An 18,323-nucleotide genomic window follows, 5' to 3' on the forward strand; every position below is an offset into this window, starting at 1 on the left:
ATGTATACATATGTGTAACTGGGTCACCATGCTGCATAGTATAAAAAAATTGTATTGGGGAAATAACAATAAAAAAATTTTAAAAAGTCAACCAAAGAGGCTCTATTGTACAAAGTTTATAAATGTGAATATAAAGCCTATCTTAATATGGCAATCATATAAGTGTGTGTGTGTGTGTGTGTGTATGTGTTTGAGTATTTCTAAGCATTTAATTAATATTTCTTGCTGGTCTATAAACTAAAAGGTACATGATTTTTGGAATATTATATAAGTTAGCAATCTTGCATTTCTGCATTCTAAAAATTATTTTCCTAAGTTCCCTGGTCGCCTAGTGGTTAAGGATCTGCCATTGTCACTGCTGTGGCTGGGGTCACTGCTGTCACTTGGATTCAGTCTCTGGCCTGGCAACTTCTGCATGCCACATGTGCAGCCAAAATATATATATATATTTTTTTTCCTTTGTATTTTTTTATGAGAGTTGCAATGTTTATTTCAGGTTATCTCTTGTTTCTGTTTTTGTTTTTTTTATTTTATTTTTTGCCACACAGGCAGTATTTGGGAATTCCTGGGACAGGGATTGAACCTACACCACACAGCAGCCACCAGAGCCACAGTGGTGAGAAATGCGGGAGCCTCAACCCTCTAGGACATCAGAGAACTCCCTTTCCTTTGTATTTTTCATCACATTTCAAAGAAACTTATGCTTATAACTTAGGGCTTACTATATATATTTCCAAGTATTACCAACCAAATTGAATTTTATATGTTCAAGCATTAACATTTAATTGAAATTATATGATAAACTTCACTATATTTTATGACTAAAACAAGAACAGTACATGCATGAGTATAATGTATTTGCAAATAATCACTATCAATGACACTACATTCTTACATAGGAAGGCAGATAGCACACTACTGAATTGTTCTTTTAATTTCAGAAATCATTCATTTTGAGATACATGTTAAAAATACAGAATAAGCTTCGAAATATAAGAAATTGTTCTAAAGGAGTTTAATTACAGTTGACCATTCTATACTTAATATGGCTTGCATTCTTGCTGAGGAATAACATTGTGATAAATAGGTTCTCTCTGTCCTGAAATCTAGACAAAGGATCTGGAGACTGATTGTACTGATGGTTTGCATTCAATCTTTCTGTCCTCGTGTTTCTTTATAAATAAAATAGAAATAAGGGCTTGGACCAGGAGGCAACTCCTTATGCTATATGAACTGTGTACTATGAGAAGCAAGAATGCAGATAAATATGGGCTTAGCAAACAATGCCTGCCTCCACACCATTCTATCATAGAAGTTCAGTGTGAAGTTCATTGTAATTAATAAGCTTATAAATTTTTTAAAGAGAAAATACAGGAAGAGAAGTAGTAAGGAAGGCATTGGGTAAAAAAAAAAACAAAAAAAATCACTTTTTATGGATAATCTGATACTAGGGCACACTATATAAGTTCCTTGCCCCCAAAATATCTTTCTTGATAATAACTGATTTTAAAATTAGTCTCACCTGATTAGATTGCCTGAAAATCTAGCAACTAGCAATTCATTTGATTAATGGACATCTCCCTTGAAAAATGCCAATTATCTACTGGGCACTGACAGAAAAATGTGAATTAATTCAATGAGACAGCCTTCCTTCCAACTTTTTAAGCAGAAAATAGCTGCTCTGTGAGAAGAGAAGTTCTGATTCAGGGAAGGGGAAGGGTGGGAGCAGCTTTTAAAGCAGAGAATCCTTTTGGAGAAAGCCTTAGTCATGGAGTCTTCTGTGAGGTACTCAGGTAGGATAGCATGAGTGAGCTGGAAAGCCAGGAGAAAGAGAATGAAGAGGATGTCAAAGACATACTTTGTCTAGTTTAAAGCCTAAGTTTTCTAGTTGATCTTAAGGACAAGTTAAATGGTTCTTTTCCTTCATATACGAAAGGCCTCACCATCAGGAAAATAATATTCAATCAGTATGAATATGTTTTTGTGGGAAGTATTATTTTAACATGATGTTTCAAAGAGGAGACATTATAAACACCAAATATCTGTTCTTTAAGATTTGAGTTGCCTATACATGGGAAGTCCTGTTGGGCTAACCAGAGATGCCATCGAAATGTTTTACTATATTTAATTACAAGTGGCAATAAATTATAAAAATCAATGTTTAGGCATTCATGGATATAAGAAAACTGGCTACATTTTGATTTTCATGAAAGAACCAATACAATTGTTTTTTTCTACAAAATCACCAACACAAGTACTACATTTTAATATTCTTACAAATGGTTACCCAAGTTTATTCATGATAATATATGCTTTAGGACAATAGATTGTCTGGTCTATCTGGGCAAACCTGGTGTTTTCCCTTTTAAAAAAATAAAACATCCTCTTTTTTTCAGAACAACAATAAAACCCCCAAACTCTGCTATCATTAAATACTACCAAGAACCATAAAATAGAAAGAATAGCAATGCAAAATAATTGTTTATGAATCCATAGAAACTAAAATATCTTAAAGTCTCATAGAAAGGATTTGTTTTTACTGGTTAAGCATTTACAGAAGCCCCATCAAAAAATGTCCCATTCACATCCGCTTTTGCTGCTCTAGAGATCTATCCAAAATGACATGACGAGGCATCCCTACCTGCGTTTCTATTACAGAATGAGGGTATAATTTGAAGCTTTCCCTTATATAACCTTATATAAGGTTAAACTACCATGCTGCTAAGCTGCCATGTTTGAATTTTCCAGAGGAATACTCTCATAATTATTGGGAATATCCACTAGTATAACTGTGTCTTTTATACATTAACAACCCTAAATGATATGGAATCAGGCTGTTCGTTGCTTAACGCTGATCATGTTCCTTTCATGAAAGGACTATATCGTGTCCTTGACACAATGAACTGCTTTGCAGAACATCACAGACTTTGAAAAACTTATGGTTTCCAAAGGAGACAATTTAGGGGGTGGGGGGATGCACTGGGGTTGTGGGATGGAAATCCTATAAAATTGGATTGTGATGATCATTGTACAACTATAAATGTAATAAATTCACTGAGTAATTAAAAAAATGTTTTTCAATTAAAAAAAGGAGTATATGATATCACATTTCTGAGAAAACTCATTGAAAAATTAAGATCATTTAGGGAGTTCCCATTGTGGCACAGTAGAAATGAATCCAGTCAGTATCCATGAGGATGTGGATTCAATCCCTGGCCTCGCTCAGTGGGTCAGGGTTCTGGAGTTGCTTTGAGCTGTAGTATAAGTCAAAGATGCAGTTTGAATCTCATGTTGCTGTGGCTGTGGTGTAGGCTGGCAGCTATAGCTCTGATTAGACCCGTAGCCTGGAAATTGCAATATGCCATAGGTGCAGCCGCAAAAAAAAGCAAAAAAAAAAAAAATTAAGATAATCTACTTTCAAAGCCCATTGATTATGGAAAGACTGCAAGTTATTTTGTGATCATTTTTAATTTTCCAATTTTACTTATCCTAATTCTATTACTAAAAAAGCATATATGGAAAAAGTATCCCTGTTCTGAAAAGGTGAATACCAAAATCATATCTCTGAGTTTATAATATCAATTTTGATAAGAGGGCATAACAACACAAAGAAGATAGTGACAAGAGGAAAATAAATCAGAATATGAGGACATACATTGTCACATGCAAGTACTTCTAGTAATAAAGCAAAATGAGGAAAGAAAAAGCCAAACTGGTATGTAAAAATCCATAATAAAGTGTCCCAGTACATTTTTAAGTATTGTTTTACATGTATATTAGATGTTCTTTAATACATTTCAATTATTGCATTAGACATCTCAAAATAAGGATACATACTTCTATACATCACACACAAGAAACAGATCTTTGTGTATGAAATATATATCACTTACATTATAAAGAGAATTAGGTATAATTTCATTTATTAAATACTGAGGTCACAAATCTCCCAGGCTAAAATGTATACTTCAGTGCTCGGTAATAATCTGTCTCTGAACTAAGCAAAATAAAATACACTGCAATCAGTATACCGAGCATCCATGAGTAGATTACTTATATTCACTAAACAAAAGTGTAATATCCTCCAGTTTACATTCATGAGTTTTTCCTGTCAATAGAAGCAGCAGCAGCAGTAGCAGAAGCAATAGTAGTGGTAGGAGTAGTAATGGTATTCTCTTCAATACAAAAAAGATTCTTTAAAATTCCATCATTTAAAGAAAACAAGGCATACTACACAGTGGTTCTGAATCATAAAATTTAATAATAGGACCAATTTGGCCAGACTTTTTAAAATAAATATGATTTTCAAATGGGTTCAAATTTTTTGTAGATCATTAATACTACTTATTTAAAAAGACAGTTAATCTTCTTGAAGTATAACTATTATGTAGCATTGTCTAGAGTTCACTCAAATGAGTTACAACTATATCATGTATGCTAAGCCCACAAATCCACTATAGTAAAATTTCACTATATGACCATAAAATTCCAGGTAGATTAATATGATACACTGTAATTCAAAGCACATGGAAGTCCAAAAGAACAAGTGTCATTCATAATAAAGGGGAAAGATGTTAATTAAATCAAATTGGTTAACTCAAAAGTCAGCTTACCTAACACTAAGGTAGTACCAATACCATGTACTTCATTTTCAAAGGCTTAACCATGAACTATTTAGATTACAACAGCAATATAAAGCCTTTGGCTAAAAATTTCTTCACTTGTACTATAATTTCATTAGATGTAAAATTTACAGAAGCCTATGGAAACCTTTACTTCTAGATGAGGCCACATATGGATAATATACAGGTCTGTCTGCAAACATCCTCAATTTAATTCTGTAAAAACTTTGGCACCAACCACATCAGGAGTTCACATACTAGCACAAATGATTTTTGCTCTGGCACCAAAATAGTATGTTTACATTTTAGTAATTACAGTGAGTCAAATGAATAGCGTCCTTTGATTATACACAATAACAAGCTTCTACAATACATGTTTGTTCTTCTTAAAAGAAACCTATCCTTTCAAGATCTAATGTTAAAAAACACTGACATTGCTTGGCATTATACTATTATATTTGCCTCTGTTTATTGTAATGATTCCCTAAACCATTATTGTACAAAATCAGAAAAAAAAACTATTGAAGTAACTTTATTTGAAAGGAACTTTAGAAGCTAGTGTGCAGAAAAGCTGGTAGGATCTTCAGACACCCATTATATACTTAAATAAATACCTCAAAAATACTGAAAAACAATATAATATGAATATTGCGGATGTGTATATGTCTTTTACCTCACACTCCCTAAAAAAGTAAGCTTAAACAGAATATTCAAGTAATGTAGTAGAAAACAATGCCTTTGATATAAGATTGGACAAAAAGCCATACTTTTAATTTTTTCTTCATCCATTTTGGGTGAGGAACACTAAAAATCTTACAGGCCAGTTGATGTTCGCTTTTTCATGCTCCGTCGCTGAGCTAAGCTTGAAGCAGCAACAGGCTCTAGGACTGGTTGAAAGGTATTATGAGTCAGGGCAGAATATGTGGCAACCATGGCTCCCTAAAATAATGAGAAATATTACAAACTAAATAACTATCTCTGGAGGTTTAAAAACTTCCACATTATATCATGAAAGATTTAACTAGAATACAAGTTTTTCCCCCCTGGAAAATAACTGAGAATCTTTAATCTGTGCAGTAATGATCCCTTGATTAACACCAGATTAATTATATAATTTTAATAACTATGCTTCTTACCAATTTTTAGAATACTAAAAAGTATTATTTTAATCAATATATCATAACTCATCTAATTTGCTTTAAAATGTCTTTTAATTTTTATTTTTAATAGGAATTGTATATATTGCATATGTTATTTTGATATACATATTAAAATGATTATTTCAGTCAAACTGATTAACATATTTTCTACTCACATAGTTATTACTTTTTTGTGCAATAAGAGCACCAGAAATCTACTTTTAGCAAATTTCTAGTATTCAATATAGTATTACTAACTTTAGTCATTGGGCTTCACATTAGATTTGTAGACTTATTCATCCTACATAACTGTATGCCTTGAGCAATATCTCGCCACTTCCCCCTCCTCTCTGTCCTTGGTAACCACTGATCTACTCTGTTTCTACATATATGACTTTTTTATATTCCACATATAAGGAAGATCACATGTCATTTTTTTCTTTCTGTGTTTAGATAATTTCACTTAGCATGATGTCTTATAGGTTTATCTATGTTATTGCAAATGGCAGGATCTTCCTTAAAGCTGCATAATATTCCATTATATATATTCTATATGTAAACATATATATGTGTGTGTGCGTGCGTTTGTATATATATGTACACACATACACACACACACAGAATTTCTTCATCCACAGAGATATTTACAATCCCATGTTCAGTGCCCCATATTCAAAATAGCCAAGATATGGAAATATCTTAGTGTTTATCGACAGATGAATGGTTAAAAGACTTAAATGTAAAATACAGAATTTAATTGTCTATAAATATGGAAACTTTCACTAATGATTATTAATTTAGTAACAAATGCAATATTTTGTTTCCATACGAAACTTACATTCAGTCTGCTCCTTGCCCCAGTGTGTCCTAAAAACAAGTCAAATACAATCAAGAATTTTTTTTTACTTTTTTTGATTTTAAGGGCCACACCCACAACATATGGAAGTTCCCAGGCCAGGGGTCAAAGTGGAGCTGCAGATGCAGGCCTACCCCAAAGCCACAGCAACACTGGATCTAAGCCATGTCTATGACCCAAACCATAGCTCACAGCATCCCTGGACCCTTTAACCCACTGAGTGAGGCCAGGGATGGAACCTGTGTCCTCATGGATACCAGTCAGGTTTGTTACCACTAAGCCACAATGGGAACTCCAAGAAGTTTTTATTTATCATTGTAAGGCAGTAGGTAAAGAAGGTTAAGAAGAATCCATGGTTGTTATTTTAAAAGGCAAACCAAAAAAAAAAAAAAAAAAAAAAAAGAAACCTATAGGGAGTTCCCCTTGTGATTCAGTGGGTTAAAAACCTGAGCTTGTCTCTGTGAGGATGAGAGTTAAATCCCTGGCCTCACTCAGTGGGTTGAGGATCTGATGTTGCTGCATGCTATGGTACAGGTGACAGATACAGCTCACATCTGGTGCTGCCATGGCTGTGGCACAGGCCTCTGCTGCAGCTGCAATTCGACTCCTTGCCTGAATATCCATATGCCATAGGTTTAGATGTAAAAAGGAAAAAAAAAACTATAAATATACCTTTAAAAATAAAGATATTTTATGGTAATTATATGTGTCATCAGTGAATGGCATGCAATAGCATTATTAGGTATCAAGCATTTAGAAGGTGCACAAAAGTATGTTTGTTTTACCTTAACAGCTTGTGATGTATCATTTCTATTTGGCTGATCATTTGGCAACTGATCTCTGTGGGTTATCCATGAATGTTTTAATACTTGCTCTGTTGTGTACCGCTGCTGTGGGTCCATATGTAGCATATGGGAAAGCAAATCCTAAATTAAATTGAAAAAAATATATATACATATGTAAAACTACGTATCATCAAAGATATTAGTAAAATATATCATTTCATATTGTCTCAAAATATGAAAGAATCAACAGCTTTGTGGTCTGTTTTATTTGATCTATCATTATGGAAAACAAAACCTACAGAATGAAAAGTTAACAGTCAAAAGAGAATCTTGAAACATATTTTTCAATATACAGAATATCCTTATGTGTCATTCTAAAATGAGAGGATACCAAATCTCTGGAACTGGAATGTGGTTAGTGAGCAAAAAAGAAAATAGAAAGTACAGGAGTACAATGGAATGTGCTTAATGGTCAAGAAGAGGAAGAAACAATTGATCTTTGCTGGTAATCTGGGCCCCAAAGTATAAGGGTGTCTATATACAGATACGACATAGAAACGAGGATGCTATGTTGTTAATATACTCAGTAACTGGTGGTTTAGTGTATAAAATATTAAAGGAAGCAAAACATAAAACCAAGATTAGCAGCAAAGTGCTAGCATAGCAGTGGTCAGAATACCCTAAGTTTTTCATCAGAGTAAATATGAATATGCTTATTTTGTCTCTGTTGTAATAAAACCTTGTAAATATGATCTGGGATAAAAAATGGCAGAGGAGTGGGACATGGAACTCACTTTCTTCCAAAAACACAGCCAAAAAAAAAAAAAATCTATGTGTAGAACAATTCACACAGGAGATCTACTGAACACTGGCAGAAGACCTCAGACTTCCAAAAAAGGCAAGAAAATCTCCACCTAACTGGGCAGAACAAAAGGGAAAGAGAGAGAGAAAAAAAGGGAGAAGAGAAAAAAGGAATCAGGGGAGTTCCCATTTTGGCACAGCAGAAATGAATCCGAATGGTATCCATAAGGATGTGGGTTCAATCCCTGGCCTCACCCCAGTGGGGTGAGGATCCGGAGTTGCCATGAGCTATGGTGTAGGTTGCAGATGCAGCTCAGATCCCATGTCACTGTGGCTGAGGCATATGCTGGCAGCTGCAGCTCCCATTTGATCCCTAGTCTGGGAACTTCCATATGCCACGACTGTGGCCTTAAAAAGCAAAAAAGGAAGAAAAAAAAAAGGAATCAGGATGGGAGCAGAACTCTTGAGATGGAGTGGTGAAAGAGGAAAGGAATCTGCACTCTGGGAGGCCACCTAACTGATGGGGATATTAGCCTGGACAGAGGGAGTGACTTAATGTCTTGGAGAAAAGTACAGTAGCCAATCTGAGGACAGCAAAGCAGAGAGAGAGCTGCATAGACAAATGGTACCAACACCCAGAGAACCATAGCCTGATACACTTGGGCTGGGGCTAGGCTCTGAGGCTTGGGCTTAGGTCAGTTCCAGAGAGAAAACTAGGGTTGGCTGTTTGGAAAAAAACAGAGGAGGCTCTGGAGTGGTGCACCACAGCCAAAGGAGTACAAAAGAAGGCCTGTACCTCCCAGAACAGCAAGGCATCATTGTTGGGGAGTGATAGAAGAGTGGGGCAGGACTGCCATAAGGACTTCTTTCTCCGTGCATGCGTGGGCTCTTAAGTGGCAGGGAGCCTCTTGATTGGGCTACAGGGGCGTGTGCAAACTACTACAGCCAACTCAGACTCCAGAAGGCCCACCACCACTGAGAGCCTGTGACCAGGCAGCACCTACTGCCAGAGTCACCCCAGGGTTCGCTGCCTTGGAGGGCTCTGAAACCCAGTGCTGCCTATTGCCCCCAGCTCTCTGGGAGTGCACATGACCAGCCCTTGCTGCTGCCATGGGGCCAGGGTCCGTGCCACCTCCCTGAGGGGGCGGTCACCACCATTGCCAAGGGCCTGGCAACCAAACACCACCTGTAGGAGCCACACATTGTCCACATCTCCCTGGAAGCACTCACAGGCTATATACGTTTACACCCCCATCAAGAGGATAATACCTTGCACACACTGAGGAAAGAGACAGCAAGCCATCCTCACACCAAAAAATATTAAACCCATACAAGCTAACAGGGATGCTCCCACATATAAATAGCCTTTGTAGACTACAGTAGATAACTGTGACCCTTAAACACACATCATAAGAAAAATGTAAGTAAAAGGAAGAAGCTAAGGAATCATTCCCAGTTGAACAGGAGAACTCTCCTGCAGGAGCAAACAAGGAAACAGACCTCTGCAGTGTAACAGACACTGAGTTCAAAAAGACGGTAATGAAAATACTGAAGGAATTAAGGACTATCAACAGCAATGCAGATTACTTTACAAAGGAACTACAAACTATACAGAGGAGCAATGAAAAATTAGAAAATACATTTGCCAAGAAAAAAAAAGTAAGCTAAAGGCATTGAACAATAAAATAAATAATGCAGAAGAATAAGTGACTTGAAAGATAGAATAAGGGAAATCACCCAATCAGAGCAGCAGACAGCCAAATGAAAAAATAAAATAAAATAAAAGCAATATAAGACATCTATAGGATAATATAAAGCTGGCCAATCTATACATTATAGGGATCCCAGGAAAAGAAAGAGAAAAGGGGATTGAAAATGTATAGGAAGAAATTATGGCTGAAAAATCCCAAATAAAAAAAAAGAAATAGATATCAAGAAGCAGGTGGAACAGAGGGTCCCCACAAATATGAACCCAAACAGAACTACACCAAGACATATTAAAATAGAAATGGCAAAACTTAAACAGAAGGAGAAAGTTCTAAAGACAGGAAGAGAAAAACAAAAGTATTACAAGGGCACCCCCATAAGGCTTTTAGCTGATTTCCCTCCAGGAATGCCACAAGCCAGAAGAGTGACAAGAGATATTTAAAGTTCTAAAAGGGAAAAATTTACAAACTAGAATATGCTACCCAGCAAATCATCATCTAAAATAGAAGGACAAATAAAGACTTTCCGAGACAAGCAAAAACAAAAAGAATACAGCAATACTAAGCCTATCCTAAAAGAAATTTTGAAAGTTCTCATCTAAATAGGAAAGAAATAAGAAGATATAGGATGGAGGAAGTTAAAATTGGGAAGCAAACACAAAAATAAGCCAGTATACATATCAAAAAGAAACAAAACAAAACAAACAAACAAAAAAAACCAAAAAGCCTACCGATGAAACACAAGGAATAAAAAAGCGTAAACATGAAGACACAATAAAAAGCACTAAAATCATAAAATTTGGGGAAGGAGACTACAAAGTCTTGGCTCTTTCTTAGAATCTGTTTGAGGCTATATGACTATCAGTCTAAAAAAAGCAGCTATAGGAAGGTGTTAACATACTAGAAAAACATGGCAACCCTGAACCAAAAACAATAAAAGATTCATAAAAAAAGAGAAAAGGACACAAACAAAAAAGAAAAGGAAATTATCAAACCACAAAGGGAAAAATGAACAAAGGAGAAATATAGAATCATCTTAAAAGTTTAAAAGATATGTAATAAATACACACCTGTTAATAATTCAATGGAATGAAAGCTCCAATAAAAAGACCTAGGTGGCAGACTGGATTAAAAAAAGAGACTACAATATTCTGCCTATAAGAGACTCACATTAGGGTAAAGGACACAAAAATTGAATGTGAGAGTACATAAAAAGATATTTCATGCAGATGGGAACAACGAGAAAGCAAAAGTTTCAATGCTCATATCAGACAAAACAGATGTTAAAACAAAGGCCATAAAGAAAAAGCAGGATACTATTTAATGATAAAAGGATCAATTCAAGAAGTGGCCATTACATTTGTCAATATATATGTTCCTAATATAGGACCACCCAAATATATGAAACAAATACTAACAGACATAAAAGGAGAGGGCCAATAGAATGGTTAGAATTAATTGACATTTTCAGTACATTATATCCCCCCCAAAAAACAGAATACACATAAAAAAAAGGAGAGAGAATACTATGAACAATCATATGTCAAAAAATTGGACAACCTAGAAGAAATGACAATATTCTAGAAACACCAATCTCACCAAAATTGAGTTAAGAAGAAATAGATTATTTGATCAGACTGATCACTAGAAATGAAATTAAGTGTGTAGAGATTAAGGCCTTGTCAGTTGCATCATTTGAAACTATTTTCTCCCATTCTATAAGTTGACTTTTTGTTTTCTTTTTGGTTTCCTTTGCTGTGCAAAAGCTTGGCAATTTGAATAGACATTTCTCCAAGGAAGATATACAGATGGCCAACAAACACATGAAAAAATGCTCAACATCCCTGATTATTAGAGAAATGCAAACCAAAACTACCACAAGATACCACCTCCCACCAGTCAGGATGGCTATCATTAACAAGTCCACAAAAAACAAGTGCTGGAGGGAGTGTGGAGAAAAGGGAACCCTCCTGCACTCTTAGTGGGAATGTAAGCTGGTACAGCCACTATGGAAACAGTATGGAGATACCTTAGAAATCTATACATAGAAATACCATATGACCCAGCAATCCCACTCTTGGGCATAAATCCCGACAAAACATTCCTTGAAAAAGACACATGCACCAGCATGTTCATTGCAGCGCTATTCACAATAGCCAAGACATGGAAACAACCCAAATGTCCATTGACAGATGATTGGATTAGGAAGATGTGATATATATACAGAATGGAATACTAGTCAGCCATAAAAAAAGAACGACATAATGCCATTTGCAGCAACATGGATGGAACTAGAGACTCTCATCCTGAGTGAAGAAAGTCAGAAAGACAAATACTATATATCACTTATATCTGGAATCTAATATATGGCACAAATGAACCTTTCCACAGAAAAGAAAATCATGGACATGGAGAACAGACTTGTGGTTGCCAAGGGGGATGGGTAGGGAGTGGGGTGGCTTGAGAGCTTAGGGTTAATGGATGCAAACTACTGCCTTCGGAATGGATTCACAATGAGATCCTGCTTTGTAGCACTGGGAACTATGTCTGGTCACTTATGATGGAGGATGATAATGTGAGAAAATAGAATGTTGGAGTTTCTGTCATGGCTCAGTGGTTAACGAATATGACTAGAAACCATGAGGTTGTGGGTTTGATCCCTGGCCTTGCTCAGTGGGCTAAGGATTTGGCATTGCCATGAGCTGTGGTGTAGGCTTCAGACACAGCTCAGATCCCGTGTTGCAGTGGCCATGGCATATGCTGGCAGCTACAGCTCCAATTACACCCCTATCCTGGGAACCTCCATGTGCCATGGGAGCAGTCCTAGAAAAATGCAAAAAGACATTTAAAAAAAAAGAATGTGTAGTTTTCCTGTGTTGAGCAGAGTGAATAGAAGTGACTTTAAATGAAATATAGTTATCTATAGGGAAGCAGATAAAAGACTTATGCTATTCTGAAGATGGTGGAATAGAAGGACTGGAGCTCAACTTCTCTCCTAAAAACAACAAAATTCACAACTAAAGGCTGAGCAGTCTTCAACAAAATGGACTGAAAACCTTCAAAAAGATACCTTATTCCAGAAGAAAAAGAGGAGGCCACATCAAGAGGTAGGAGGGGCAATTTCACAATATTAACAACCCCAAACCTCCCGAGTGGGAAGCTCCACAGACTGAAAACTAAGTGGTTCACAGAGACTCACCTACAGCAGTGAGAGTTCTGAGCCACACATCAAACTCTTATGTGCTGGGATCTGGCACTGGGAGAAAGAGCCCCTGGAGCATCTGGCATTGAAGGCCAGTGGGGCTTTTGTGCAGGAGCTCCATGGGACTGGGGAAAACAGAGACCCCATTCTTAAAGGGTACACACAGACTTTCACGTGCACTGGGTCCCAGGGCAAGTCAACGTCTCCATAGGAATCTGGGTCAAACATGACTGCAGAACTTGGAGGACTTCCTGAGTAAACATGGGTGAATGTGGCTTGCTGTGAGGGAAGGACATTGGAAGCAAAGCTCTCAGGGATATTCAGCAGCATGCATTTCTCTGGAGGTGGCCATTTTGGGAGAAGCCCCAGGGCAAACAACAATCCAGGTGGGATCACAGACTCACCCCTCAGTAAACAGGCTCCCTAAAGACACCCCAGGCACACAGCCACCTCTAATCCCATCCAGAGACTAAGCCCCATCCACCAGAAGGATAGGAATCAGCTCCACCTACCAGGGGGCAGGCATCAGTCCCTCCCATTGGGAAGCCTACAGAAAGCCCCCGTATGGACATCAGCCACAAGGGGGGCAGACACCAGAAGTAAGAGAGACTACTACTCTAGTATCTGTAAAAAGGTCACCACACCAAAAACCTATAAAAGTGAAAAGACAGAGAAGTATAACTCAAATGAGGGAGAAATAAAAAAAACCCAGAAAATCAGCTAAATTATCAGGAGATTCTCAACCTCCAGGAAAAAGACTTTAGACTGTTGATGTTGAAGATGAGCCAAGACATTGGAAATAAACTGGAGGCAAAGATGGATAACTTACAGGAAACACTGAGCAAAGGGATACAAGATATAAAACTGAATCAAGAAGAGATGCAAAATACAATAACTGAAATAAAAAATTCACTAGAAGCAGCCAACAGCAGAATACAGGAGGCAGAAGAACGAATGAGTGAGGTGGAGGACAGATTAGTGGAAATTATGGATGCAGAATAGAAAAGTGAAAAAGATTGAAAACAAATGAAGAGAGTCTCAGAAAACTCTGGGACAACATAAATACACCAACATCCACATTATAGGGGTGCCAGAAGGAGAAGAGAGAGAGAAGGGGACAGAAAAAATATTCCAAGAGATAATAGCTGAAAACTACCCTAACATGGGAAAGGAACCACTCACTCAAATCCAGGAAGCACAATGAGTACCATAGAAAATAAACCCAAGGAGGAACACCCTGAGATACATATTAATTAAACTGACCAAAATTAAAGACAAAGAGAAAATCTTGAAAGCAGCTAGGGAAAAGAAACAAGTAACATACAAGGGAACCCTGATAAGGTTATCGGCAGATTTTTCAACAGAAACTCTGCAGGCCAGAAGGGAGTGGCATGATATGTTTAACGTGATGAAAGAAAAAAAAACCCAACCAAGATTACTTTACCCAGCCAGGCTGAAATTCAGATTTGAAGGAGAAATCAAAACCTTCACAGATAAGCAAAAGCTAAGAGAATTCATCAACACTAAACCAGCTTTACAACAAATACTACAAGAACTTCTCTAGGCAGAAAAGAAAAGGCAGCAACAAGAAACAAAAACACCACACATGACAAGGCTCACCATACATAGTAAAGGTATATATTCAGTAAAGATACAAAATCATCCATGCACAATTATGCCACCAAAATCAGAAATCATGAGAAGAGGTGGGTACAAATGCAGGACACTAGAGATGAAATTACAATTAAGAGACCAACAACTTAAAACAATCTCATTATATATATAGACTCATATCAAAACATCAGAATAACTGCAAACCAAAAATCTACAATTTATACACAAACAAATAAGAAAAATCAACTCAACTAGAACACTAAAGATAGTCATCAAACCAGAAGAGGAGAGTACAAGAGAAGAAAGGAAGAAAAAAGAGCAACAAAAACAAATGTAAAGCAATTAATAAAATGGCAATAAGAACATACATATCAATAATTACTTTAAAGGATTTCCCATTGTGGTGCAGTGGTTAACGAATCCAACTAGGAACCATGAGGTTGCAGGTTCGATCCCTGCCCTTGGTCAGTGGGTTAAGGATCTGGCATTGCCGTGAGCTGTGGTGTAGGTCGCAGGCATGACTTGGATCCTGCATTGCTGTGGCTCTGGCGTAGGCTGGTGGCTACAGCTCTGATTCGACCCCTAGCCTTGGAACCTCCGTATGCCATGGGAGCAGCCCTAGAAAAGGAAAAAAAAAATAATAATAATAATTACTTTAAATGTTAATGTACTAAATGCCCCAACCAAAAGCCATAAATAGGCTGAATGGGTACAAAAACAAGACCCATATATATGCCGTCTTCAAGAGACCCACTTCACTTCCACAGACACATACAAATTGAAAGTGAGAGGATGGAAGAAAATATTCATGCAAACGGGGATTAAAAGAAAGCTGGAATAGCAATACTCATTACAGACAGAATAGACTTTAAAATAAAGAATATCTTAAGGGACAAGGAAGGCCACTACATAATGATCAAAGGATCAATCCAAGAAGAAGATATCACAATTTTAAATATCTATGCACCCAACATAGGTTCACCACAATATATAGGGCAACTGCTAACAACCTTAAAAGGACAAATTGACAATAACACAATAATAGTGGGGGACTTTAACACCCCACTCACAGCAATGGACAGATCATCCAGACAGAAAATCAATAAGGAAACACAGGCCCTGAATGAAGCATTAAACCAGATGGACTTAAGAGATATTGATAGGACATTCCATCCAAAAGCGACAGAATACACATTCTTTTCAAGTGCACAAGGAACATTCTCTAAGATTGATCATATCCTGGGCTACAAGTCCAACCTCAGTAACTTTAAGAAAACTGAAATCATATAAAGCATCTTTTCTGACCACAATGCTATATGACTGGAACAGCCACATGTAAAAGAATGAAATTAGAGCACTCCCTAACACCATACACAAAAATAACCTCAAAAAGGATTAAAAACCTATATATAAGACCGGACACTATAAAACTCTTAGAGGAAAATATAGGCCAAACACTCTCTGACATAAATGACAGCAACATCTTCTCAGATCTACCTCTTAGAGTCATGACAGTAAAATCAAAAATAAACAAATGGGACCTAATCAAACTTAAATGTTTCTGCACAGCAAAGGAAACCCTAGAAAGAAATGAAAAGACAACCCACAGAATGGGAGAAAATCTTTGCAAATGAATCAACTGACAAGGGATTAATCTCCAAAATTTATAAACACCTTCTACAGCTCCATACTAAAAAAAAAAACACAACCCCCTCAAAAAATGGGCAGAAGATCTAAACAGACAGTTCTTCAAAGAAGACATGCAGATGGCAAAAAAAACACATGAAAAGATGTTCAACATCACTCATTACTAGAGAAATGCAAATCAAAACCACTATGAATGGCCATCATCAAGAAGTTTACAAACAATCAGTGCTGGAGAGGGTGTGAAGAAAAAGGAACCCCATTACATTGTTGGTGGGAATGTAATTTGGTGCAACCACTGTGGAAAACAGTATGGAGATTCTTCAGAAAACTAAAAATAAAATGACCATTTGATTCAGAGAAATCCAGCATCTATTCAGAGAAAACCATGACTCGCAAAAAACATACGTACTCTAATATTCACTGCAGCACTATTTGCAATAACCAAGACATGGAAACAACCTAAATGTCCATCAACAGAGAAGTGGATCAAGAAGATGTGGTACATATACACAATGGAATATTACTCAGCCATTAAAAGGAACGAAAATACTGGCATTCTAAGCAACATGGATGGACTTAGAAATTATCATGCTAAGTGAAGTCAGTCATATAACGAGACACCAACATCAAATGCTTTCACTGACATGTAGAAGTAGACTGAACTTCTTTGCAGAACAGATGCTGACTCACAGGCTTTGAAAAACTTTTGGTCTCTGGAGGAGACAGTTTGGGGTTTGGAGGGATGCGCTGGGGTAGTGGGATGGAAGTCCTATAAAATTGGATTGTGATGATCATTGTACAACTATAAATGTAATAAATTCATTGAATAATAAAAAAAAAGAAAAAAGAAAAAATAGAAAAAAAAGAAAAAACTATGTGTGACATATATTAACTGGGTTAATCTTCATAACAACCTGAGGTAAGTATTATTACTATCTTCACTTTACAGATGTGGAAACTGAGGCACAAAGAGATTAAGTACCATTTCCAAAGTCACACAGCTAGTAAACTAGTATGTAACGCATTAACTAGTAAGTAAGGATATGCATCCAGGCAATAACTCAGAATCTGGCTCATAAGTACTAAGCAATAATGCTTCTCGATCTTCCCTATTAAACTCAATATTAATTATGAACCTTATATAATTACTTGCTGCTTTATTTTTAAAATAGTAACTATTGTTTATACACAGTAATTGCTCAATGTTCACAGTACTAAAAGCTTTCATGGAAAATATCAAAATCCCTGTATCAGTAAATATCAGTTTTTCATAACAAAGTATAACAGTATTTTTAAAAATTTTATTGGAGTATAGTTGATTTAAATGTGTTAGTTGCAGGTGTACAGCAAAGTGAATCAGTTATACATATACATATATCCATTCTTTTCCGGATTTTTTTCCCATCTAGGTTATTAAAGAATATTGAGTATATTTCCCTGTGCTATATAGTAGGTCCTTATTAGTTATCTATTTCATATATAGTAGTGTGTACATGTTAATCCCAACCTGCTAATTTATCCCTCTCCTCCACATTTCCCCTTTGGTAACCATAAGTTTGATTTTTTTGTTTGTTTGTTTTTTGGATTTTTTTTTTTTGCATTCTGAATTCATTGTTTGTTGGTTGTTTTTCAAAAACAATATTTATTTTATTCTACTATAGTTGATTTACAATATTCTGACAATTTCTGCTGTACAGCAAAGTGACCCAGTCATATATATATATATATATATACACATACACATTCTTTTTGTCACATTATCCTCCGTCATGTTCCAAGTGACCAGATAAAGTTCCCTGTGCTATACAGTAGGATCTCATTGCTTATCGACCCCCCAATGTAATAGTTTGCATCTATTAACACCAAACTTCTGGTCCACTCCACTCCCTCCCCCACCTCCTTGGCAACCACAAGTCTGTTCTCCAATGTGAGTCTGTTTCCGTTTTGTAAA

General features: G+C 36.4%; 1 protein-coding gene across 6 annotated transcripts in view; it reads right to left on the minus strand.

The window, feature by feature from the left end:
- The window catches only part of RPS6KA6 (ribosomal protein S6 kinase A6), a 180,431-nt gene continuing 162,588 nt past the window's right edge, over positions 481 to 18,323 (minus strand). For all 6 annotated transcript variants that reach the window (XM_013990945.2, XM_013990944.2, XM_013990943.2 and 3 more), the window contains 2 exons: positions 7,403 to 7,543; positions 481 to 5,561 (listed from right to left, as the gene is read on the minus strand). In XM_013990945.2, the coding sequence (XP_013846399.1) occupies positions 5,436 to 5,561; positions 7,403 to 7,543 (267 nt within the window). In that variant the 3' untranslated portion in view covers positions 481 to 5,435. The remainder of the gene's footprint in view (positions 5,562 to 7,402; positions 7,544 to 18,323) is intronic.

Source organism: Sus scrofa, chromosome X (assembly GCF_000003025.6).
Source record: "Sus scrofa isolate TJ Tabasco breed Duroc chromosome X, Sscrofa11.1, whole genome shotgun sequence".
In the NCBI taxonomy this organism is placed as follows: domain Eukaryota; kingdom Metazoa; phylum Chordata; class Mammalia; order Artiodactyla; family Suidae; genus Sus; species Sus scrofa.